Here is a 24,586-nt window from a genome sequence, read left to right as displayed (position 1 = left end):
TAAAAATCTGGAGTTAAAAGTCGAATGGTGACCATCCGTTGTTGTAAAAACCCACCTGATTCGCACTATTCTTTTTTTAGGGAAGGAAAACTGTCGTCCTTACCCGGTCTGGCTTACATGTGACTCCAGAGACACAGCAGTGCGGTTGACTCTTAACTGCTCTCTGAAGCAACCTAGCGAGCCACTCCGTTCAATGGCAATTGGAGATGGGCAATAAATTCGCAGCCAGCGATGCCCACATTCGATGAATAAATTCAAAGGTTCTGGAGCTTGATTTAATTGGTGCAGATGATTGAATTAAAGAATTGAAACTTCCCAAATCTGTTCAGTTTCAAGGGAGTGTGTTGCACGCACACAGATTAATTGAAATGAATCTGACCACTTCCATGTAGCAGCAAGGCCAGCATTTACTCCAAATCTCAGTTGATGATTTACTAATGGTTGAAGTCAGCCTACTCCCTTCATTCCTCTTGTAATGAAGATGGATATTTGTGATGCTTTGTCAGTAATTAAATCATCTTTGGAATGCATCATGCCACATAAAGTATACAGTATAGTAGTTACTGATTTTTAAATCTATATAACAGAAGTTTAAATGTGTTTTAAATGATTTATTACAAGTTGCATCTAAAATTAGCACCTTTTTTCTCACCCTTCTTTAAAAACTGGTTTTATTTCTGGAGACTAAACCGAGGTGGCACAGTGGTGAGCACCACTGCCTCACAGCACCAGGGACCCGGGTTCGATTCCCGGCTTGGGGCATTGTCTGTGTGGAGTTTGCACATTCTACTCGTGTCTGCGTGGGTTTCCTCCGGGTGCTCTGGTTTCCTCGGTCCAAAGATGTGTGGGTTAGGTGGATTGGCCATGTTAAATTGCCCCTTAAGTGTCAGGGGGACTAGCTGGGGTAAATGCATGGGCTTATGGGGATAGGGCCTGGGTGGGATTGTGGCCGGTGCAGACTCGATGGGCCGACTGGCCTCCCTCTGCACTGCGGCTTTCTATGATTCTATGACTGCAGGTTACATGTGTGGCCTCTGGTTGGAAGGAGAGTGTTTCATGGATTTAATAACCCTTTCTTTGTTGCTGTTCTGTGCAAGATTCCTGCTGGTTGTCGAAGAACTTCTTTGGATGAAATGAGGGAGGATGGGTGAATTTTTAAGTTTGTTTACTTATTAGTCACAAGTAGGCTTACATTAATCCTGCAATGAAGTTACTGTGAAAATCCCCTAGTCGCCACACTCCGGCGCCTGTTTGGGTACGCTGAGGGAGAATTTAGCATGGCCAATGCACCTAAGCAGCACATCTTTCGGACTGTAGGAGGAAACTGGAGCACCCGGAAGAAACCCACACAGACACGGGGAGAACGTGCAGACTCCACACAGACAGTGACCCAAGCTTGGAATCAAACCCAGGTCCCTGGCGCTGTGAGGCAACAGTGCTAACCACTGTGCCACCATGCCGCCCATACCTGACTTATTCTCCCCCACCCCCTATCAAAGGGCGAGTCAGAAAGAAACTGTTGTTTATGTATTGCTGAGTATTGAGATTAATGTGTTTCTCTCCCTCCCTCAGGATGATATATTCAGAGAAATACCAGAGCGCTATTTGGACAGGACAAGCAAAATGAAGAAGAAAATGGTTCCCAAATGTAAGGAAGAACAGTTGCTGTTGAATGCTGCTGCTGCTGCTGCTGCTTCTAAAGACAATGCAAGTCCTGTGAGTGTAAACAACCCAGCATTGCCTGTCTGTTGATCATCTTTGAAGAAGACAGCTATTACAGTTGAGCTTCTTTTGATTTTTATGAAGGACAATCCTGCTAAAGTGTTTCCGATATTTAATGTTAATCTTTTTCTCCCTCATATGAAGCTTTCAGTAATGATTTGCTAAGTAGAATCCTTCCAGCGCAGAAATTAAGGCCCATTCGGCCTCCCCAAGCGAACGGAAGCTGAGTAGGAGTTCCTCTGTTGAAAATGGGAGTAGTACTAGCAGAAAGCACCATGAACAAATCGCACATAATCACCATTTAATTTGCGTGCCTCTCTCTCTCTCCGTGTTGATCACCGTCTAGGTAAAATTATTTTCTGAGCAGTTTCATTTCAGAGATTTATCCTATTCCCCAAAACACTGGGAGTACAGGTCCACAGATCCTTAAAAGTGGTGAAGAAAGCATATGGCATGTTTGCCTTCACGGACGGGGTATAAAAGTTGGCAAATTATGTTGCAGTTATATAAAATGTTGGTTAGTCCACATTTGGAATACTGTGTCCAATTCTGGTCACCACACTACCAGAAGGACATGGTGGCTTTGGAGGGAGTACAGAAAAGGTTTACCAGGATGCTGCCTGGTATGGAGGGTATTAGTTATGATGGGGGATTGAATAAACTGGGAGTGTTCTCCCTGGAAAGACGGAGGTTGAGGGGGCGACCTGATAGAAGTTTATAAAATTATGAGGGGCATAGATAAGCTGAACAGTTGGAAGCTTTTTCCCAGGGCAGAAATGACAATTACAAGGGGGCACAAGTTCAAGGTAAGGGGGGGGGGGGGAGAGGTTCTGTTGGCATGTGCAGGGGAAGTTTTTTTACGCTGAGGGTGGTGGGGGCCTGGAATGCACTGCCAAGTAGGTGGTTGAGTCAGACATGTTAGCGACATTTAAGACTTATCCGGATAGGCTCATGAACAGGCGGGTAATGGAGGGATACAGGCGGTTGGTCTAGGTAGGGCAACGTGATCGGCGCAGACTTTGTGGGCCGAAGGGCCTGTTCCTGTGCTGTACTGTTCTTTGTTTATTGTACTCCTTTCATCATTTGTCTCATGATGACGGAGTGGTATTATCGCTAGACTATTAATCCAGAAACTCAGCTAATGTTCTGGGGACCCGGCTTCGAATCCTGCCTACGGCAGGTGGTGGAATCTGAATTCAATAAAATATATCCCAAATTAAGAATCTACTGATGACCTTGAAACCATTGTCGATTGTTGGAAAAGCCCACTGGGTTCACTAATGTCCTTTAGGGGAGGAAATCTGTTGTCCGTACCTGGTCTGGCCTACATGTGACTTCAGAGCCACAGCAATGAGGTCGACTCTCATTTGCCCTCTGACATAGCCCAACAAGCCACTCAGTTCAAGTCAACTAGGGATGGGCAATAAATGTTGGCCAGCCAATGATGCCCACGTTCCACGAATGAATAAAAAAAATACTTACTTTAAACTTCAGTATTGCCAAGAGGGGTGTGATGCTCTACCTATTCATTTGAATTCCTCTGCAACATGTTTGTTTAGTGCATGGTGTCCCCATTAAGGTTGGTATTGAATTTAAGTGGACGCCATTATTTATAATCCCATTCCTCCAACTTTTGCATGAAGTTAGCCCAGTTGATTGGAGAGTTGACAAGTGAGTAAAGCGAGGTATTCTGAGACATTATTTAAAATATTCATTTCTAGGATGTGGGCATCACTGGCTAGGCCAGCATTTGTTGCCCATCCCTTGTTACCCCTCAGAAGGTGGTGGTGGGCGTTGGTAAGAACAGGAAATGCTGGATTAACTCAACAGTTCTGACAGCATCTGTGGAGAGCGAGAAACAGGGTTAACGTTTTGAGTCTAAATGACCCTTGTATAGGACTGAGGGGTGTGCTGTGGGTTATATTCCAACAGAGACTACACTACAAAAATGTAATCAGCTGTAAAGTACTTTGAGATGTCCAAAGGAGCAGGTAAAGTGCCATATGAACGCAATTTGTTCTTCCCAATGCAAGTAGGTTTGCAGTGGTTTGATAGTTATGAAAGAAGAAAGAGCTGCATCTTTATCAGGTGCTGTGATGATACTGTGCCTTTAAGAAACATATTTTAATCATGTTTTTCTGCCGGGCTTTTTCAAGCAGATCTGGCATTTTTATTTTGATGCTGTGCTGTCTGTAATCAGCATCTTATATTGTTGCTGAAGCAGGATAATTGAAGCAATGTTTATTTTTAATCTGGCCTAATGCAGCGTCCTGGGTTTTTTATGACCCTTCTTGAATTGCTCGTGGTGAATGAGTGACAGGTCAGGTGATGCCCGGAAGACATTTTTTCCCACAGCAAAGATCAAGGCTTTAGTTTTGGTCCAGGAGCTATTTGGACTTGAGACAGAAAGCATTGTTTCTTGTTTCTCTCCCTGGTGTTGGAAATCCTGTGGGTTGCTAGCTAAAAACTAGAGGCAAGCAGTGTCTCTGTCTCTCTCTCTCCCTCATGGGTTGTGCTGAAAGATCCAGGAGAGGGCAGCCTAGTTGTAATCCAACATTTCAAAGGACCAATTCATAGAAGGTGTTGTAAAGCTGCAAAATCCAGCATCACGTGAGTATACTTGCTTTTTGTGCCAAGTCTGGGAAGACTTGTATGTTTATAGGATGTTGTTTGGATTGGAGCATTATAGTTAGCTGGCAGTTAAGGTTTATACTGTATCATGGTTAACATTTGTAATTGTTAGAAATTATACTAAGTTTTCTTAGAATCCTACAGTGCGGAAGAAGGCCATTTGAATCTGCACCGACCATCCTCCCACCCAGGGCCATTCCCATTCGGTGGCTATTTATCCAGAGATTAACAGAAGTACTGAAATTGGTTTCACAATTTGCCTTCAAACTGAAAAACCTCTACGATGCAAGGACAGCATTTCCTACATTACGAGAGTAGCCACACTTCAAAAATATTTCATGAGCTGTAAAGCATCTGGGACATCCTGAGGTCAATCCTGAAAGGAATTGTGATCGGTGCAGATTCAAATGGCCTCCTTCTGCACTGTAGGATTCTATGATTCTAAAGCAGCTGGTGTGTGGCAGGATCCAGCTGGTTCGCTAATGTTCTTCATGGCCTGGACTGGACAACACTTTGTGGTTGACCATGCTACCCTCTGACGTGTCAAGACAACAAAAGATGGATAATAACTTTGACCTTGACCAAGAGTGCATTGAGCTGAGATAGATTGGCATGATAGGGAAGTTGTCCCAGTTGGTATCATTTCCAGACCAAACGCATGTCATATGCAAAATAGCAATCATGTTAATATATTATTTCACGGGATGTGGATGTCGCTGCTCATTGCCCTTGAACTGAGTGGTTTGTTGTGCCATTTCAAAGGGGTTGGAAGTCACATAGGCTAGACCAGGTAAAGATGGCAGATTTCCTTCCCTAAAGACTGTGGTGAACCAGATAGATTTTTACGACATAGGTTTCTTTCAATTCCAGATTTAATTAATTGAATTTAAATTCCACCAGTTGGCATGATGGGATTTGTACCCATGAGCATTAGCCTGGGCCTCTGGATTACTAGTCCAGTGACATTGTCGCAATGCCACTGTCTCTCCTGTCAATTAGGGTGGAATAAAAAAGTGTTGGGGGTGCTGCGGTTCATGCCCACAACCTGGCCGAACTTTGCATGTCCGCGGGCAATTTTCACCTCATGAGATCACTGAGCTATTGCAAACTCCCCATAAAAACTAGAGTGAGAAAAACATGGCTCTCTGGGCTGCAGTGTTCCTCTCCATTCTGTTGCCCTGCCAGGTATTAGCATCTCTTGCTGTTGGGGGAATCTGTGTGGGATTGCACCAACTCACGGACACAGAACACTGACAGACCAGAGGGTTTCATGAGCTGGCAGAGACCCTTGCAACCAGGAGTGACTTATGGTCAGCATCATTCACAGGGAAGCCACCATTTCAAACAATGATGAGACGGAGTACAGGAATGAGATCGAGAATCTGGTGAACTGGTGCGATGACAATGATCACTCTCTCAATGTCAACAAAAAAAAAGAAGATAGTCATCAACTTCAGGATGCACAGTGGAGGGCATGCCTCTGTCTACATCAATGGAGACAAACTAGAAATGGTCGAGAGCTTCATGTTTTTACATGTCCAGATCACCAACAACCTATCCTGGTTCCCCCATACCGATACTAGAACATAGAAAAGCTACAGCACAAATAGGCCCTTGGGCCCACAAGTTGCGCCGAACAATTTCCTTACCTTCTAGGCTCATCTATAACCCTCTATCTTACTAACCTCCATGAACCTATCCAAAAGTCTCTTAAAAGACTCACTCGAATCCGCTTCCACCACCACTATCGGCAGCCGATTCCACACACCCACCACCACTACTATAGTTAAGAAAACCTACCAACACCTCTACTTTCTCAGGAGACTAAATTTGGCATGTCCACTACAACTCTCACCAAATTCTACAGATGAACCATGGAAAGCATTCTTTCCGAATGTATTACAGCATGGTATGGCTCCTGCTCTGCCCAAGACCGCAAGAAACTACGAAGGATCGTGAATGAAGTCCAATCCATCACTAAAACCAGCCTCCCACCCATTGACACTGTCTACACTTCCCGCTGCCTTGGAAAAGCAGCCAGCATGAACAAGGACCCCACGCACACCGGACATACTCTCTTCCACCTTCTTCCCTCACGGAGAAAGATACAAAAGTTTCGGTACCAACTGATTCAGAATCTGCTTCTTCCCTGCTGCCATCAGACTTCTGAATGGATCCATCTTGTATTCAGCTGATCTTTCTCTACACCCTAGCTATGACTGTAACATTACATTCTGCAGTCTCTCCTTTCCTTCACTATGTACAGTATGCTTTGTCTGTATAGTGCGCAGGAAACAATAGTTTTCTTTGTGTACTAATACATGTGACAATAAATCAAATAAATTTAGCTTTCACCTTGCAATCTGTTTACACTTAATGTTAAAAATAAAAAGAGTAATCTGCAAGTTATCTGTGCTATTGATTTAATGGTTATCAGATATACTCTGTGGGACAGGGGAATTTACACATAGTTAACACACTGAGTCAGGTAATGGGTAGCTGAACAAAGTTCATACAGGACAGTGGTTTTTAAACAGGGAGGGATCCCTCTCCAATATTGACACATGCTATCAGGGTCCCATTGCAAATACAGGAGAGCCCCTCCTAACCTAACTCTTTGAAAGGCTATCTCAATAATCAAGGAAAAATAGTTAGCGTTGCTTCATAGAATTCATAGAAACCCTACAGTGCAGAAGGAGGCCATTCGGCCCATCGAGTCTGCACCGACCACAATCCCACCCAGGCCCTACCCCCACATATTTTACCCGCTAATCCCTCTAACCTACGCATCCCAGGACTCTTAAGGGGCAATTTTTTTTAACCTGGCCAATCAACCTAACCCGCACATCTTTGGACTGTGGGAGGAAACCGGAGCACCCGGAGGAAACCCACGCAGACACGAGGAGAATGTGCAAACTCCACACAGACAGTGACCTGAGCCGGGAATCGAACCCGGGACCCTGGAGCTGTGAAGCAGCAGTGCTAACCACTGTGCTACCGTGCCGCCGTACCGTACCGCCGCCGTGCCGTACCGTACCGTGCCGCTGTGCTGGATCCTTTTAGTCTGTGCGCACTCACAGAAATAACGAGCTAGCACATCGGAAAGAAGGTAAGAATTTGAGATGTCAACCCACAGCATCCAGTATTACTTGATCCAGGCAGACAGGAATCTAATGGCTCCACCAGATGATTGGAATTCCTTTGTGTGGAATTCCTACAGTGCAGAAGGAGGCTGTTTGTCACCTTGATTCTGCAACGACTATCCGGAAGAGCATCTTACCCAGGCCCACCCACTGTGCTAACCACTGTGCCACCGCGCAGAGTGGTCCTCTCGGTTAGGGAGAGATGTGCTTATTACTTTCAAGGTCGGGATAGTTAATGTGTTGATTTTCATCTCTTGCCCCTGCTGTGTTTGTACCGTGCGTGCCAACTGTTTGAAACATTTAATAGAAATTAGTCTGGGAAGTTGAAAGAAATGGCTGGGTTTACAGGTACATTCCAGTTCTCTTGAGTTTTGCTTCAAGGACACCTGGAGCCAAAGTGAGTCGGTAGCTGGTGTGTGATGTGAGTTCAGAAGATTTCCACTTCAAACACATTCTGGATCATAAAAGCTCACAGCATAGCTGTGCACGGCTGCCATGATGCAACCTTATTAAAGGAATCGCTATATTAACTCCACCCTGTGTTTGAGAGAGGGAGGAAACCACTATAGAGAAGTTTTTACAAGATGTCATAATCTATTACCTACTCAAGAGTGACCTGCTTCCAGATTGCAAGAGAAACCAGACCAAGGGGTAGGCCATTCGAGCCTGTTCTGCCACTCATTTACATAATGGCGGATCTGTATCTTAACTCCATTTACTAAACTTGGTTCTGTACCCCTTAATACGAAAGCCTTAATCTTAGTTTTGAAATTTTCACTTGATTTGGCCTCAACAGTTCCGTGGCAGTGTTAGAAATTTCTACTACTCTTTGAAGAAGTAATTCCTGACCATATCTCTGATCTAATTCTAATTTTAATGCTGTTTTGAGGGAGTTCCGCACTGTCAGAGGGTGAGTACTGAGGGAGTGCCGCACTGTCAGGGGGTCAGTACTGAGGGAGTGCCGCACTGTCAGGGGGTCAGTACTGAGGGAGTGCCGCACTGTCAGGGGGTCAGTACTGAGGGAGTGCCGCACTGTCAGGGGGTCAGTACTGAGGGAGTGCCGCACTGTCAGGGGGTCAGTACTGAGGGAGTGCCGCACTGTCAGGGGGTTAGTACTGAGGGAGTTCTGCACTGTCAGGGGGTCAGTACTGAGGGAGTTCTGCACTGTCAGGGGGTGAGTTCTGAGGGAGTGCCGCACTGTCAGGGGGTCAGTACTGAGGGAGTGCCGCACTGTCAGGTGGTCAGTACTGAGGGAGTGCCGCACTGTCAGGGGGTTAGTACTGAGGGAGTTCTGCACTGTCAGGGGGTGTGGTGAACCATCGTTGGTTCACCACTGGGGTTGTTATTGTGTTACTGTTGGGCTAGGGTGTTGTTGTTATGGGGGTTGTACTATGTTGTTGGGATAGGGTGTTTACCTGTCCTAAGTGTTATCATGGCACACTCCAGTGGGGTCCCGCCTCCGGTGGCAGGGTATAAGACCCCCTGCTCCGGCAGGACCCCTTCAGTCTGAACGGGTGAATTTGTGTTAGTAGTTTCATTGTTAATGTATTAAAGCCTTCAGTTCTAAAGCCTTGTTTCCGGGTGCTCATTGAGGTGCATCAATTTAATACATTAACTGAGAATATGGAACAGATCCTAAAACCGGATCGTCTGACACTGGACCCACGTGCGGTCGGTGCAGCTAACACGTTCGAACATTGGTGGAAGTGCTTCGAGGACTACCTGGCAGCCTCGGTAGCTATCACTACAGACAGTGATAGACTCCAGGTCCTCCACGCAAGGGTAAGCGACACGATTTACCTAGCCATTCGTGCAGCTTCCACTTACCAGGGTGCCGTCGAGCTCCTAAAGAATAGGTACATTACGCCACCCAACGAGATTCACGCTCATTATCTCCTCGCTACACGACGTCGGCAGTCGGGCGAGACCATAGAAGACTACGCCAATGAACTCCTGCAGCTTGCCAGGGGTTGTGACTGTAAGGATGTCTCCGCCGAGCAGTACATGCAAGACCTCGCCCGAGACGCGTTCGTAGCAGGGGTAGGGTCCTCGTACATCAGACTTAAATTATTAGAAAAGGGGAAACTCAACTTGACCCAGGCAATGGGGATGGCCGTGAGGTTGGAGGCGGCGTCGAAGAGCTTGGCGCTGTACCCCGAGGACCATGTGCAGTCAACGTGGTTGGAGCAAGCTCTGCTCCCTCCTCGCCCCGCGAACCCACGCTCCCAGATCGATTCGACGACGGCGGCAGCTCCAGGTGGCCAGCGATGCTATTTTTGCGGTGGGGCCAAGCATCCACGGCAACAGTGTCCGGCAAGAACGGCAATCTGCAGCCAGTGCGGTAAAAAAGGCCACTACGGCAAAGTCTGCAGGTCCAAACCTAAAAACGGCAGTGCAGCTTGTAACCCTCCAGAACGGAGACAATCTCCTTCGGCGTCGCAGTACCCACGAGGTCCGACCACGTGCGATCTCAGGACGGCGCCATCGTGGCAGACAGAGGAGGAGGAAGACCACCAGGAGTCGCTGCGCTTGGAGCCCTCGGCCACATGCGATTCATGGGGGCGGCCATCATGGTCCACGACGACTAGGAGCGACCAGCAGGGGTCCTCAGCATCCACATCGGCAGCATGCAGCAGCGACCAGCAGGGGTCCTCAGCATCCACATCGGCAGCATGCAGTGACGCCCAGGGGCCAACGGTGGCGTCGATCTCTCTGGATCAGACCAGGCATTAGAGACTGGAACATTCCATGATGGAGGTAAAGGTTAGTGGCAGAACTGTAAATTGTCTGTTTGACAGTGGGAGCACCGAAAGTTTCATACACCCTGAAACTGCTAAAAGGTGTGGACTCCGGGTTCTCCCTGCCAAACAGACAATTTCCATGGCATCACAGTCCCGGTCTGTACCGATCCAAGGACAATGTATGGTAACTCTTGAGGTACAGGGCACAGTTTACGAGCAATACAGGCTCCTTGTGCTACCTCACCTTTGCGCGCCAATTCTCCTCGGACTAAACTTTATGGCCCACATGAGGAGTGTGATCCTACAGTACGGTGGGCCACTCCATTCACTGGCAGTAGGGAACCAGCCGCAGCCTCCAAATTGCCCAAAGCGCCCCGCGTGCAATCTATCCACCCTGAAGATCACGACACCATCCCTTTTTAAAAATCTGGTACCTGGCTGCAAGCCCATCGCTACTAAAAGTAGGCGTTACAGCGCTGAGGACCGGATCTTTATTAGATCTGAGGTTCAGCGGCTCCTCAAGGAAGGGATCATACAGGCCAGTGCTAGTCCGTGGAGAGCGCAGGTCGTGGTAGTCAAAAGCGGGAACAAACCTCGGATGGTCATCGACTATAGTCAGACCATTAATAGATACACGCAGCTGGATGCGTATCCTCTCCCGCGCATTTCTGATATGGTCAATCAGATTGCGCAGTACCGAGTGTTTTCTACCATAGACCTTAAGTCCGCCTACCATCAACTCCCCATCCGCCCAGAGGACCGACAATATACGGCTTTTGAGGCGGATGGTCGTCTATACCAATTACTCAAGGTTCCATTTGGTGTCACCAATGGGGTCTCGGTCTTCCAGCGTGCTATGGACCGAATGGTGGACCAGAACGGGTTGCGGGCTACCTTCCCGTACCTGGATAACGTCACCATCTGCGGCCATGACCAGCAGGACCACGACACGAATCTCCAACACTTTCTACGCACTGCATCTCGCCTGAATCTGACCTATAACAGGGAGAAGTGCGTATTCCGTACGCATAGGTTAGCCATCCTCGGATACGTGGTGGAAAACGGGGTCATTGGCCCTGATCCAGACCGTATGCGCCCACTCACTGAACTTCCCTTGCCCGCTAGCACGAAAGCACTGAGGAGATGCCTCGGGTTCTTTTCGTATTATGCACAGTGGGTCCCCAACTACGCGGACAAAGCTCGTCCGCTCATTAAGTCCACGACCTTCCCACTTACGCCGGAGGCCCAATTGGCCTTCAAGGTTTTGAAAAGCGACATCTCGAAAGCCACGATGCACGCGGTGGATGAATCCATCCCTTTCCAGGTGGAGAGTGATGCATCGGACTTCGCCCTAGCCGCCACACTAAACCAGGCAGGCAGGCCCGTCGCGTTTTTTTCCCGCACCCTTCAAGGCCCAGAGATTCGGCACTCAGCGGTGGAAAAGGAGGCTCAGGCCATTGTGGAGGCAGTCAGACACTGGCGCCATTACCTGGCAGGTAAGCGGTTCACCCTGATCACGGATCAACGATCCGTGGCGTTTATGTTCAGTAACACGCAGAGGGGCAAGATCAAGAACGATAAGATCTTGCGGTGGAGAATTGAGCTCTCCACCTATAATTACGATATTATGTATCGTCCAGGGAAGCTCAATGAGCCCTCGGATGCCCTCTCGCGCGGAACATGCGCCATCATGCAGGAGGACCGCTTGAAGGCTCTCCACAATGATCTGTGTCATCCTGGAGTCACCAGACTCTACCACTTCATAAAAGCCCGCAACCTACCCTACTCGGTGGAGGAGGTCAGGTCAGTTACTAGAAGTTGTCGGATTTGCGCAGAATGCAAACCACACTTTTATCGACCAGACCGGGCACATTTGGTCAAGGCCACTCGCCCTTTTGAGAGGCTGAGTGTAGATTTTAAGGGCCCCCTTCCCTCAACGGATCGGAATGTCTATTTTCTTAACATAATAGACGAATTTTCCCGGTTTCCGTTTGTTTTCCCCTGTGCGGACACGTCGACTGCCACCGTCATCAAGGCATTCAGTGAGCTTTTTACCCTGTTCGGGTACCCCTGCTATATTCATAGCGACAGGGGCTCGTCGTTCATGAGCAACGACTTGAGGCAATTCCTGCTCTCATTCGGGATTGCCTCTAGTAGAACCACGAGCTACAACCCTAGGGGTAACGGACAGGTGGAAAGGGAGAATGCTACAGTCTGGAAGGCTGTCCTACTGGCACTGAAATCCAAGGGCCTTCCAGTCTCCCGGTGGCAGGAGGTCCTTCCAACTGCGCTCCATTCTATCCGCTCCCTCCTGTGTACGGCAACCAATGCTACTCCCCACGAGAGGATGTTCTCATTCCCTCGGAAGTCGTCCTCGGGGACCTCATTGCCAGCCTGGTTGACGTACCCAGGACCCGTCCTTCTGCGGCGCCATGTGAGGGCTCGCAAGTCCGACCCCTTGGTCGAACCGGTCCAACTCCTCCACGCCAACCCTCAGTATGCCTATGTGGCATATCCTGACGGGCGAGAGGACACTGTCTCCATTAGAGACCTGGCGCCCGCAGGGGACATAGCAACTCCTGTCGCTCCTATTCCCCCAGTCACAGATCCACTACTCCTCATTACTTCCCCAGACGTGGCGCGGTCAGCACCGGGACCAGTGCATAACACTTTTACTCCCATGTACAGCTTGCCTGAGACTCGGAGATCGGCGCCACCATCATCACCACCACCACCACCACCAAACGTTCCAGGATCCCCTACACCATCGCCTCATCAGGGCCGGCCGGCCCGGGAGTCTTTGAGGGGACAGCCAGATGTTGTTTTGAGAGAGCCACCGCAAGCACCTGCTCCGGTTTCGCAACCGGTGTTGAGAAGATCGCAGCGTCGGTGTGGTCCTCCAGACCGTCTGGACTTGTGAATCCTGTTATTTTTTTTTGTCATTGTCTGTTTTCATCCACCCCGCCACCTTTGGTTCCTAAAGGAGGGGTGAATGTGGTGAACCATCGTTGGTTCACCACTGGGGTTGTTATTGTGTTACTGTTGGGCTAGGGTGTTGTTGTTATGGGGGTTGTACTATGTTGTTGGGATAGGGTGTTTACCTGTCCTAAGTGTTATCATGGCACACTCCAGTGGGGTCCCGCCTCCGGTGGCAGGGTATAAGACCCCCTGCTCCGGCAGGACCCCTTCAGTCTGAACGGGTGAATTTGTGTTAGTAGTTTCATTGTTAATGTATTAAAGCCTTCAGTTCTAAAGCCTTGTTTCCAGGTGCTCATTGAGGTGCATCAGGGGGTCAGTACTGAGGGAGTTCTGCACTGTCAGGGGGTGAGTTCTGAGGGAGTGCCGCACTGTCAGGGGGTCAGTACTGAGTGAGTGCTGCACTGTCAGGCGTGCTGTTTTTTGGATGCGATCCTAAATTTAGGCCCTGTCTTCTCAATCAGGAGAACATAAAGAATCCCAATGCACTATTGAAAGAAGAGGTGGGCAGTTTTCACCCAGTATCAGTCAACATTAGTCCTCCAACTTCAAAAAGTAAAACAGTTGCTACAACCATTTAATGTTTGTGGCAACTTGTTCCATGCAAATTGACTGCTGTATTTCCCATATTCCAACTGGGACTAGTCTTCAAAACTAACTTGTTAGCAGTAAAGCACTTTGCAACGTCCCAAGGTTGTGAAGGCGTGGCTTCTTTTCATTTGTCTTGGACAGTCGCCTCTCAATATTTGGGTGTCTCCTTAGTGTAGTGAGTGCGGTATATCGCTGCATCTATTTTTCACATCCAAATCCTTCAGTTCCCCAAGTTACAAATATTTAAGTTTATTTATTAGTGTCACGTGTAGGTTTACATTAACACTGCAATGAAATTACTGTGAAAATCCCCTAGTTGCCACACTCCGCGCCTGTTCGGGTACGCTGAAGGAGAATTTAGCATGGCCAACGCACCTAACCACCACGTCTTTCGGGCTGTGGGAGGAAACCGGAGCACCCAGAGGAAACCCACGCAGACAGGGGGAGAATGTGCAAACTCCACGCAGACAGCGACCCAAGCTGGGAATCGAACCCAGGTCTTTGGCGCTGTGAGACAGCAGTGCTAACCACTGTGCCACCGTGCCGTCCAACAAAATGTGTTGCGAAGGGAGTTGTAATACGTGCTTTCTGCTGATATTCAGTAAGCAGTCCAGCTGTACCGCCCTGTTATACGGCCAGCTTGTCCTCTATTGTTCCCTCCATATTTCAGTCAAGTGAATATCACATTGGCAAAATGACATTAATGGCAACGACTAATAGAATACGTGTCTTTCACACTCCATTAATAGGATGTGTGTCCTTTCATACTTATTGACTTTGCGTAGATCCATAATTCCATTGTTTCAAGGAAGCATTGAGTTAGTCACTGAGAAAACTAATAAAGAATGATGGTGTCCAGGGAATGAACTGGAGAAATATTTAATTGTTTGAGTCTGACTTTCTCTGCATAAGGCCAGTTTCCATTTTGTGGTCTATTATTAATTGATTTAAAAATCTTTAGAAATGATGATTTAATATATTTTCAAAGTCTCTGTCTAAAAGTTCAGGTTATTTTGACATTTAAAGTAAAGACTCCAGAGTTTGCCCAGGAATCTGGTGGGTAAATGGATTCAAAGCTCTGCTACTGAGCCACAGATCCCAGGAGTGTTGCAGCTCAGATCATGCAATCCCTATAGTGCATAAGGCTATTCGGCCCATTGCGTCTTCACCGACTTTCCAACAGAGCATTCCATCCAGGCCCCAACCCCGTAACTCTGTCAATTTCCCTAACCTTCACATCTTTGGATGCTAAGGGGCCAATTTAACATGGTCAATCCACCTAACCCACACATCTTCGGACTGTGGGAGGAAACCGGAGCACCCGGAGGAAAACCACACAAACATGAAGCGAACGTGCAAACTCCAGACAGTGACCCAAGGCTGGAATTGAACCCGAGTCCCTGGCGCCATGAGGGAGCAGTGTTAACCACTGTGCTATTGTGCCGCCCCGATAATTGACTGTCAGCAATGGCTCAGGAGGATACATTCCTGTTTTGAGTCAGAAAGTTGTGGCTTTGAATCCCACTCCAGAGGCCCGAACATAAACCCTAGGTTGACCCACCCCAAAGTGCTGCACTGTCTGAGGTGCTTTGCTTGAAATTTTAAACCGAGGCCTTGTCCGGCCTAGCGGATAGCCGTAACTCCCTGGGAACACTTAAAAGACTTAAATTCCCTCTGGTGGCCTGTCCAATGTTTATACATTGATCAAGCTCACTACAAAAGAAAAGAATACTCGGTCATTACCGCATTGCTGTTTGTGGGAGCTTGCTGTGCACAAATTGGCTGCCACGTTTCCTAAATCGCAATAGTCACTATACTCATAAAAAAGGGCACTTTGCGGTTGGGAAAGGTGCTATACAAATGAAAGTTCTTTCTTCTGATTCATCTCTGCTCAGTTGATCTCAACCCCCCAGTGTGTGGTGGTGGGAATGGGGCTGACACTTCAATTGGTCATTGTGTCCCTGAGGGAGTGAGGGAAATATAAAGTAGACAAATCAGGAGCCGGAGGAGGCCTTTCAACCACCTGAGCCGGCTCTGCTGCTCAATAAGACCATGGCTGACCTCTTATCTCAACTATGTTATGAAAGGCATGGATAGTCGGAGTCCTTTTCCCAGGTAGAAATGTCAATTACTAGGGGACGTAGGTTTAAGGTAAAAGGGGGAATGTGTAAAAGAGATGTAACAGGGAAGTATTTTACACAGTGGGTGGTAAGTGCCTGGAATCCATTGCCAGAGGAGGAGGGAGAGGCAGATACAATGACAATGTTTAAGAGGCATCTTGACAGATACATGAATAGGTAGGAAATAGAGGGATACGGACCGCGTAGAGGCAAAACGTCTTTAGTTTAGGAAGGTGTCATATGGGGTTGGCGGCATGGTGGTTAGCACTGCTGCCCCACAGCATCAGGGACCCAGGTTCGAATCCCGGCTTGGGTCACTGTCGATGTGGAGTTTGTACATTCTCCCTGTGTCTGCGTGGGCTTCCTCCGGCTGCTCTGGTTTCCTCCCACAGTCCAAAAATCTGCAGGTTGGGTGCATTGGCCATGCTAAATTCTCCCTCAGTGTACCCAAACAGGTGCCAGAGTGTGGCGATTGGGGGATTTTCAGAGTAACTTCATTGCAGTGTCAATGTAAGGCTACTTGTGACCATTTAACTTTACTTTATGTCAGCACAGGTGAGCCAAAGGGCCTGTTTCTCTGCTGTACTGTTCTTTATATACCTTCCTGTACAATCCCATATCCTCTGATTCCCTCAGTCACCAAAAGTTTATTGATCCCCGATTTGAACAGCTCACTAATAAGCATCTACAACCCTGCAGGGTATAGGATTCTAAAGGTTCACAAACCTTTGAGGGAAGGAAAAACAGGAGGCATGTCCTTATCGCTGAACAATGCCACTTGTTTAGGTTGTGTAAGGATAGTGTCAGACTTTGATCTGTTGTCCAGGTTCACACAGGCAGAATGGTCAACTGGAAGGGTTGCGGTGGGGCGAACCAGCGACAGTGCGACTCCGATCTCAATTCTCAACCAAAGAGGGGTGATGTTAAGGTGGGAAATCCACATTGTTTGGGAAATGGGTCTGATTGGTGTCTTTTTTTTTCTCTCCCGTCACCCACTACCACCAGAAGAAATATTCTCGTAAGAACAGTGGACATATCAAAGAAGTCAGTCACCACCACAGTGGGAATCTTGGTGCCCCACCAGCTGGCTGCAAAGTTAGTCAGGTAGGACATTCAAAATGGATCTTGCGTTCTGTAAGTTAATTGTCGATCAATGGATTTAAATAAACTACAATATCGGTATTGCCTTTTTGGAAAAAATTGTTTTCTTTCCTGCCCCTCAAACCCCTTGTAAGCTATAGATTCCTGCCAACAATAGTTCCACAGACATTGGGTATCCCCTCCAAGTGTGAGCCAAGGTTATTAGTAGGAGGCATCATGAGTAGGCCTCGTTCTATTATCTGTACTTGCCTGGATAGGTTTGTAGAAGGAGGAATCTCATTTAATTATTTTTTTAGCCTTTGCGGCATTGAGATAAAGTTTGTTGGCCTGTTTTCACTCTAGCTCAGATCAGCCCATAGCGGGCTGGCCATCTAATCTGAAAGCTTTTGGCCCACATGACTAGATTGCCAACGAGGCTTATCAAGCTTCTGAAGCATTCCTGTAGGCAGGGGAGGTCCATGTACTGCAAACACATTAACACAATAATGATAGAAACCCTATAGTGCAGAGGAGGCCATTAGGCCCATCGAGTATCTTACCCATGCCCTCTCCCCTCCCTATCCCTTCAACCCCACACATTTCCCACAGCTACTCCATCTAATCTAGACATCTAAGGGGCAATTTAGCCAATCCACCTAGCCCGCACATTTTTGGACTGTGGGAGGAAACCAGAGCACTCGGAGGAATCCCACACAGACACAGGGAGAATGTGCAAACTCCACACCGTCACCCAAGGCCAGGATTGGACCCGGGCCCCTGGAGCTGTGAGGCAGCAGTGCTAACCACTGTGCCACCGTGCTGCCCACACTGGCTACCTTTGTTTAATTATGCCGCCCCATCCAAACAAGCACCTGTGTGGGTCGTGGAATTCAATTGATGGCACAAATTTTAAATGGTGCTGAGACCAAGCTTTGATAGCAGTCATAGAACGTTATCCTTGGGTGACACAGTGGCACACTGGCTAGCACTGCTGCCTCACAGCACCAGCGATCTGGGTTTGATTCCCAGCTTGGGTCACTGTCTGTGTGGAGTTTGCACGTTCTCTGTGTCTGCGTGGGTTTCCTCCGGGTACTCTGGTTTCCACCCACAGTCCAAAGATGTGCGGGTTAGGTGGATTGGCCATGCTAAATTTCCCCTTAGTGTCAGGGGGAGTAGCAGGGTAAATACATGGGGCTATGGGCTGGGTGGGACTGTGGTTGGGGCAGACTCGATGGGCCAAATGGCCTCCTTCTGTACTATAGGATTCTATGCGATAAGGTCAGCATGGGTCAGAGAACCGTGACCAAAATGTTACAGCTGGAGTCTGATTCATGCTTCAGTTCATCGAGGATGCAGCCCGGAAGCCTCGTTGAATTTTCTCCCCATTAGTAGTTGGCTCAGACTCTTTGTTGGTAGGGGTGACACACAGTCAAACCACCAGATTGTGTGGAGACTGTTGGCCAGCCTTGAGCCTCTGCTATTGCTACATCTTGGGTTTGGAACCCAGCATTGTTTTCTCCTTTATGCTGCAAATTAAATGAACCATGTCTTCAGATGGCAAGGGAGAGTGGCAGAGCGCAGAGGCTATGTGAGTCGTTTACCATATTGTCCCAGGTTCAGACATTAGCAGCACTGCCTCATGCTGCCGTATGTCTCTTTTCCCCTTCTCCCTCCTGGGCACTTTACCCTTTTCTCTCTCTCTCTCCCTCCTTGTTTCTCTGTCTCTCCCTCCCTCCTGTCTTCCCCATCCTCTCACTTTGTTCATCTCTCTCTCTTCACAATGCCCCCCCCCCCCCCCCGATGTTCTTGTGATCCAGTTGAGATCATGTGGATTTAATATTAATAACCACAGTGTACTTTCCTCCACTGATTCTCCATCTGCCACATCAAAACTTGATATGAAAAGATTGCCCTGGTAGGTTGAATCCCATTATGGCATGTTATGAGAATATAGGGTGCATCGATCGTAATGTCTTTAAATTCACAGGCTGGCAAGGATACTCTTGCAAAGGAGCGCTCCAGATCAAATGCCATTTCTGAAAAGAACAGACCAAAGAACAAGAGGCACAAAGACCCACGATCTGCACGAATCCTGGCAAAAAGGGACAAACTGATGAAGGTATACATAATTTCCTACTGTGTTTGACCCCCTCCAATAACAAAATGCCATCTGGAAATGTGCTGGCTGTTGGAATCGTTGCGATTTGTTGTGGCACTTGGCAGGCTGGTGAAATTAATTGTTAATTTTTCACGGGGTGAACACCACTGACGTTCAGTATTTATTGCTAATTGTCCTTGAGAAAGTGATGGTGATCTGCCTCCATGCTGCAGTCCATGTGATGTAGGTACTCCCACAGTGTTGTTAGAGAGGGAATTCCAGTTTCTCTGACTCAACGACACTGAGGAATGGCAATATATTCGATGTGCCACAGTAGTTAGCACTGTTGCCCCACAGCATCATGGACCCGGGTTCGATTCCTGGCTCGGGTCGCGTTTTGTGTGGAGTCTGCACGTTCTTCCCCATGTGGGGTTTCCACTGGGTGTTCCGGTTCCCTCCCACAGTCCAAAGATGTGTGGGTTACGTGGATTGGCCACGATAATTTGCCCTTTAGCGTCAAGGAGATTAGCAGGCTAAATATGTGGGGTTACGTGGATAAGTCTTGGGTGGGATTGTGGTTGGTGGGGACTTGATGGGCTGAATGGTCTCCTTCTGCACTGTAGGGATTCTATATTTCCAAGTCAGGATGGTGAATGGCTTGGAGTGGACCTTTTGCAAGTGGTGGTGTTCCCATGCATCGGAGGTCCTTGTCCTTTGATGAGGTTTGGAAGGTGCTATTGGAGGAGCCTGGGTGAGTTGCTGCAGTGCAACTTGTAGATGGCACACACGGCTGACACTGTGCGGCAGGTGAATGAGAGTGATGTTTTAGTGGATGGGATTCTGTTAAAGGAGGCTGCTTTGTCCTGGATGGGTTCAAGCTTCTTGAATGTTGAAGCTGAATTAATCCAGGCAAGTGCAGAGTATTCAATCATACCCCGACGCGCTTTTTAGATGGTGGGATAATGTGTGGCGCAAGGTGCATGTGTGGACATTGAGTGAAGACGTGTCAATACCCTTCTCCGCGCACTGCTTTGCTTCCCATACGTGGAACGGCTGTGATGGATATAAGTTAATTCACAAATCTTTCACAAATCACAATAGCATTTGTGTCTAGTCCAGGTGCTGACTTCCTCTGGGCAGTAAGAATATTGTGTGGGGTGGGATTGAACAGTATCGAACTAACTCCTCCTGAACACAGGCCAGAGAATAAAGGGTGTGTTGTAGGAAATGCAAATAGCTTGTAGCAGGGGATTCTTTTCTGAGATTAAGCCGCTTGAATGTCGGTGGGCTGAAGTGGAGGCAAATTAATTTGCCATCTAATTTGTGCAGTATATGATCTGAGAGACTTGCTGATGGTAACACCAAGTACAAAATGTAGACCTCCCTGTATCTGAGATTTCACCTCATTGTATCAGAGGATAAAGTATGGAATGGACTAAAACCATGTGACCAATTTCTCTGCTTCGTGTGATTCAGAACTCCTGTCACAACCTCCACACAACCCAAAGAATCATTCATCCATCTAGAAAACCTTGTGTTTAACCATCATATTGCCAGACCTAAAATCACTCCCAAGATCTCACTTTCCTACCTCACTGCTAACTCTTTGGCCGGGCTATTTTGACCCCGTCATTGGGGGACCCGCCACAAGTGATTGGGCGGCTCAGCCAGAAGCCCATCAACTTTTGGTGGCACAGTGGTTAGCACTGTTGCCTCACAGCTCTAGGGACCCGGGTTCGATTCCTGGCTTGGGTCACTGCCTGTGTGGAGTTTGCACATTCTCCCCACGTCTGCATGGGTTTCCTCTGGGTGCTCCGGTTTCCTCCCACAGTCCGAAAGATGTGCTGGTTGCGTGGATTGGCCATGATAATTTGCCCTTTAGCGTCAGGGAGATTAGCAGGCTAAATATGTGGGGTTATGTGGATAGGTCCTTGGTGAGATTGTGGTCGGTGCAGACTTGATGGGCCAAATGGTCTCCTCCTTCACTGTAGGGATTCTATATTTCCAAGTCAGGATGGTGAGTGGCTTGGAGTGGACCTTGCAGGGGGTGGTGTTCCCATGCATCGGGGGTCCTTGTCCTTGCAGAGATGCGGTTTGGAAGGTGCTCTGGTTTCCTCCCACGCTCCAAAGATGTGCGGGTTAGGTTGATTGGCCATGCTAAATTGACCCTCTTGTCAGGGGGATTAGCAGTGTAAATGTGTGGGGTTCTGGGAATAGAGTCTGGGTGGGATTGTGGTTGGTGCAGACTCGATGGGCCGAATGGCCTCCTTCTGCACTGTAGGATTCTATGATTCTAGGAACTTTCAGCAGGACTGGATGATCCCGGAGACGGGCAGGGCTGGAAAATCCCCCCCCTTTTGCGTCAATTGATGGCATTGGTCCAAGGTTTGCCTTCATCCAATTTGGATCCCTGTCCCCTTCCCCGTATTGGCGTTCCAGATTGACTCTCTTTCTACCCCATGTATTGTCAGCTAGTTCTTTTGCACTGTCCTGCATTCAAGGCCAAGTTCCTCCATTCTTTCACTGTGGCTCAGTGTGCTAACTTTCGGGTTGGTTTGAAGGGGCGTGTAACATTGTGGATGGGTGGGTTAAGCTACGGCAGCAACTTGAAACTTCAGTTATCATGTTATGATGCGATCAAACCTTGTTACTACACATCTCTCATTTGAGGTTTCCTGGCTAGGATGACACTCCAGTTGCGGCTAGAAGTGAGTCATTAAAGGGGGGGCCCCTTTACTGGCTAATAGTCTGCTCTCCACATCATTGTAATGACGAGGTTTGAATGAATATCCCAGTCTCTATTATGAAAATATCCAGTCAGGAAAATTCCAGTTGCACCAGAGTGTATTTGTGAAAATCCTATCTGATAGATGGGTACTTAGAAACCAGTTTGAACGTTCCGGAAGCTCATTGTGTGTGTGAGGCACTAACAGCAGAAAGATTTGAACAACTCTGCTGTTGTCATCCAACTGCTTCAGCTGGAGTCACTGTATACCCTGTTCAATGGCCGGAATTGTACCGGGGCGGGCAAGGCTCGCAGAACGGAATTCTCCATTGGCCTTGGGCGGGATTTTACAAGCCTCCCCCGAGGTGAGGTCGCAAAATCCCGGCAAATAACTTTTGATTCATTTACCTTTTGTCTCACCCTGGGACTTCTATTGTCAACTTGTAGCTCTCCTGTTGCTGAGAGGGCGGCACGATGGCATAGTGGTTAGCACTGCTACCTCACAACGCCAGGGCCCCAGGTTCAATTCCGGCCTTGGGTGAGTTTGCACGTTCTCCCCGTGTCTGCGTGGGTTTCCTCCGGGTGCTCCGGTTTCCTCTCTCACTCCAAAGATGTGCGGGTTAGGTTAATCAGCTATGCTAAATTGCCCCTTAGTGTCAGGGGGATTAGCAGGGTAAATGCGGGGAAAGGGCCTGGGTGGGATTGTTGTCAGTGCAGGCTCGATGGGCCAAAAGACCTCCTTCTGCACTGTAGGGATTCTATGAGATCAGTGAACCTGGCACAGACCAGGGCTCCTTGAAGTAATTTGTAACCCAGCGGTAACAAGAGAGTTTTGGTGCTGACACTCGTGCGTAACACTTGACTTTGTGTTTTTGTTTGCTGTAGGCCTACAGGCTGGACTGTGAGACCTTTGCCATGGTGGCAAAGCAGCTGGTCAGCCAAGATCCGACGTTAGAGAAACGGGTCCATTCAGCTCTCGGGAAAAGTCTGCAGCTAATTGGTCAGCAATGCCTGGAAAAACTGAAGAAAAGTATTGCAAAGTATGATGCGGCGAACGCAGCGACAAAGTCAAACGGAATGTGATTGTAGAGACTCAGAGCCGAGTGCTTATGTCAAGATTTGGCATGAGTACATTTTTTTTAAACAAAGATTTTGTATTGCTCTTGGTTTTCTCTGCCAATATGTATTCTTCTTCCTTTCCATTCTGAAGGTTTTATGGGAGAAATTTGATCCACCCACGTACACTTGCATTGCTTTCCCTGGGGTGGAGGGTGCAGACAGTGCTGTGAGCCATGGGGGTAGTGTCACTGCTTGCCCCGAGGAATCAGTGCCAGTCTAAGAATTTCTCCCCCCCCCCCCCCCCCCCTCCCCTGGTTGGATCTAGTGTTTGACAATTCCACTTGCCCTCTGGTGCATTATCTCTCCAGCCCAGCTAAGAGGCCACAGTGGATGTGGAGAATTGAGTGGCTAATCATCACTAGAGGGCATCGAGGCTAATTCTGCCTCTGGCCAACATCAGCCCATATTACCAGCAAGCGGAAGTTTAGACTGACGGCTGCAAACATTGTTCCCTCTTTCATTTTTTTTTTTGTGTACGGCTACTTCATTTCAATGTGCCGTCCCTTTGAATGTTTTTTTTTCAGGGGTCACGCGTGCGTGTTACAGGACAAGTTGAGTGACCTTGTGCAGATGTCCACGTATGTACCTGCCTTAGAGAAAACTTTGCCTTCCTAACACGAGCGCAATAGGTCCTTTGCTGCTCACCCACGCCTGACCCAACTGAAATGTAACTCCACAACAACCAGGGGTGACACGCAGAAGCATCCTGTTCTGTGTGACTTAGGAATCCACTGGTTAGCACAGTGGTTAGCACTACTGCCTCACCGCGCCAGGGTTTGATTCCTGGCCCGGGTCATGTCTGTGTGGAGTCTCCCCGTGTCTGCGTGGGTTTCCTCGGGGCGTTCCGGTTTCCTGCCACAGTCCGAAAGACGTGCTAATTAGGTGCATTGGCCGTGCTAAATTCTCCCTCAGTGTACCCGAACAGGCAGCGGAGCGTGGCGACTAGGGGATTTTCACAGTAACTTCATTGCAGTGTTAATGTAAGCCTTACTTGTGACATGAATAAATAAATTATAAATTAGTGAGGGAGACGCCCTGATGCATTTTAAATGCAGCCCTTTAAACTGGGCTGTTGGTAGCTTGTAAATAGCAAATCATAACAGAGGAAGGAGTCTCCGGCTGTCAATTAAAGTGTATTATAATGGAAAAAAATATATACATTGTAATGTGTGACATCCTGTGTTTCTTTTTAGAATAAAAACGTGTCAATTTTTCATCTTGTTTGTAAAATAAAGATATTTTTGTGAAGAAAACATGTGTTGCAGCAAATGAAGGATTGAACAGTGGTGTTGACAGGTAATGGAGGAGACAGATAATTAGGGTGCAAAGACCAGGGGCTGTGGCAGTTGTTGACAAAAGTTCAAGAAATGATTCTTAGCTGTGACCTGTTTGAACTTGTGCTGTCGATTCACATTTCCAGCGCGTAGTTTGGACGGAATTGCAAAAGTTTTAAATTCGTCACCGCCATTTATTGTTGCAGAAAAAGAAATTAAAGCTGTGTTTCTGAAAAATCTGTGTTTAAATGATCCAACTGTTGGTGTCTGTGTTCTCTCCTCCCTTCCCGTCTAGTATCAGTAAACCACAGGCCATCTGTTTGGCCCTCCCTTGGTTTCTAATTCATTATTCAGCATTCGTGGATG

The 24,586-nt window shown here is 47.9% G+C and overlaps 1 protein-coding gene across 1 annotated transcript; it reads left to right on the top strand.

Annotated features, from left to right (window-relative positions):
• The first annotated feature begins 1,578 nt into the window (after window positions 1–1,578).
• On the top strand, window positions 1,579–24,191 carry LOC144479239 (uncharacterized). Its single transcript, XM_078197908.1, has 4 exons — window positions 1,579–1,716; window positions 16,930–17,028; window positions 18,992–19,123; window positions 22,713–24,191. The coding sequence occupies exons 1-4, from the start codon at window positions 1,624–1,626 to the stop codon at window positions 22,908–22,910; spliced, it is 522 nt and encodes a 173-aa protein (XP_078054034.1). The 5' UTR covers window positions 1,579–1,623; the 3' UTR covers window positions 22,911–24,191.
• Window positions 24,192–24,586: the final 395 nt, after the last annotated feature.

The sequence above is a fragment of the Mustelus asterias genome, chromosome 25 (genome assembly GCF_964213995.1).
Source record: "Mustelus asterias chromosome 25, sMusAst1.hap1.1, whole genome shotgun sequence".
In the NCBI taxonomy this organism is placed as follows: domain Eukaryota; kingdom Metazoa; phylum Chordata; class Chondrichthyes; order Carcharhiniformes; family Triakidae; genus Mustelus; species Mustelus asterias.
Note: the sequence above shows the minus strand (reverse complement) of the source record. Positions and strands in the feature narration are given on the sequence as shown.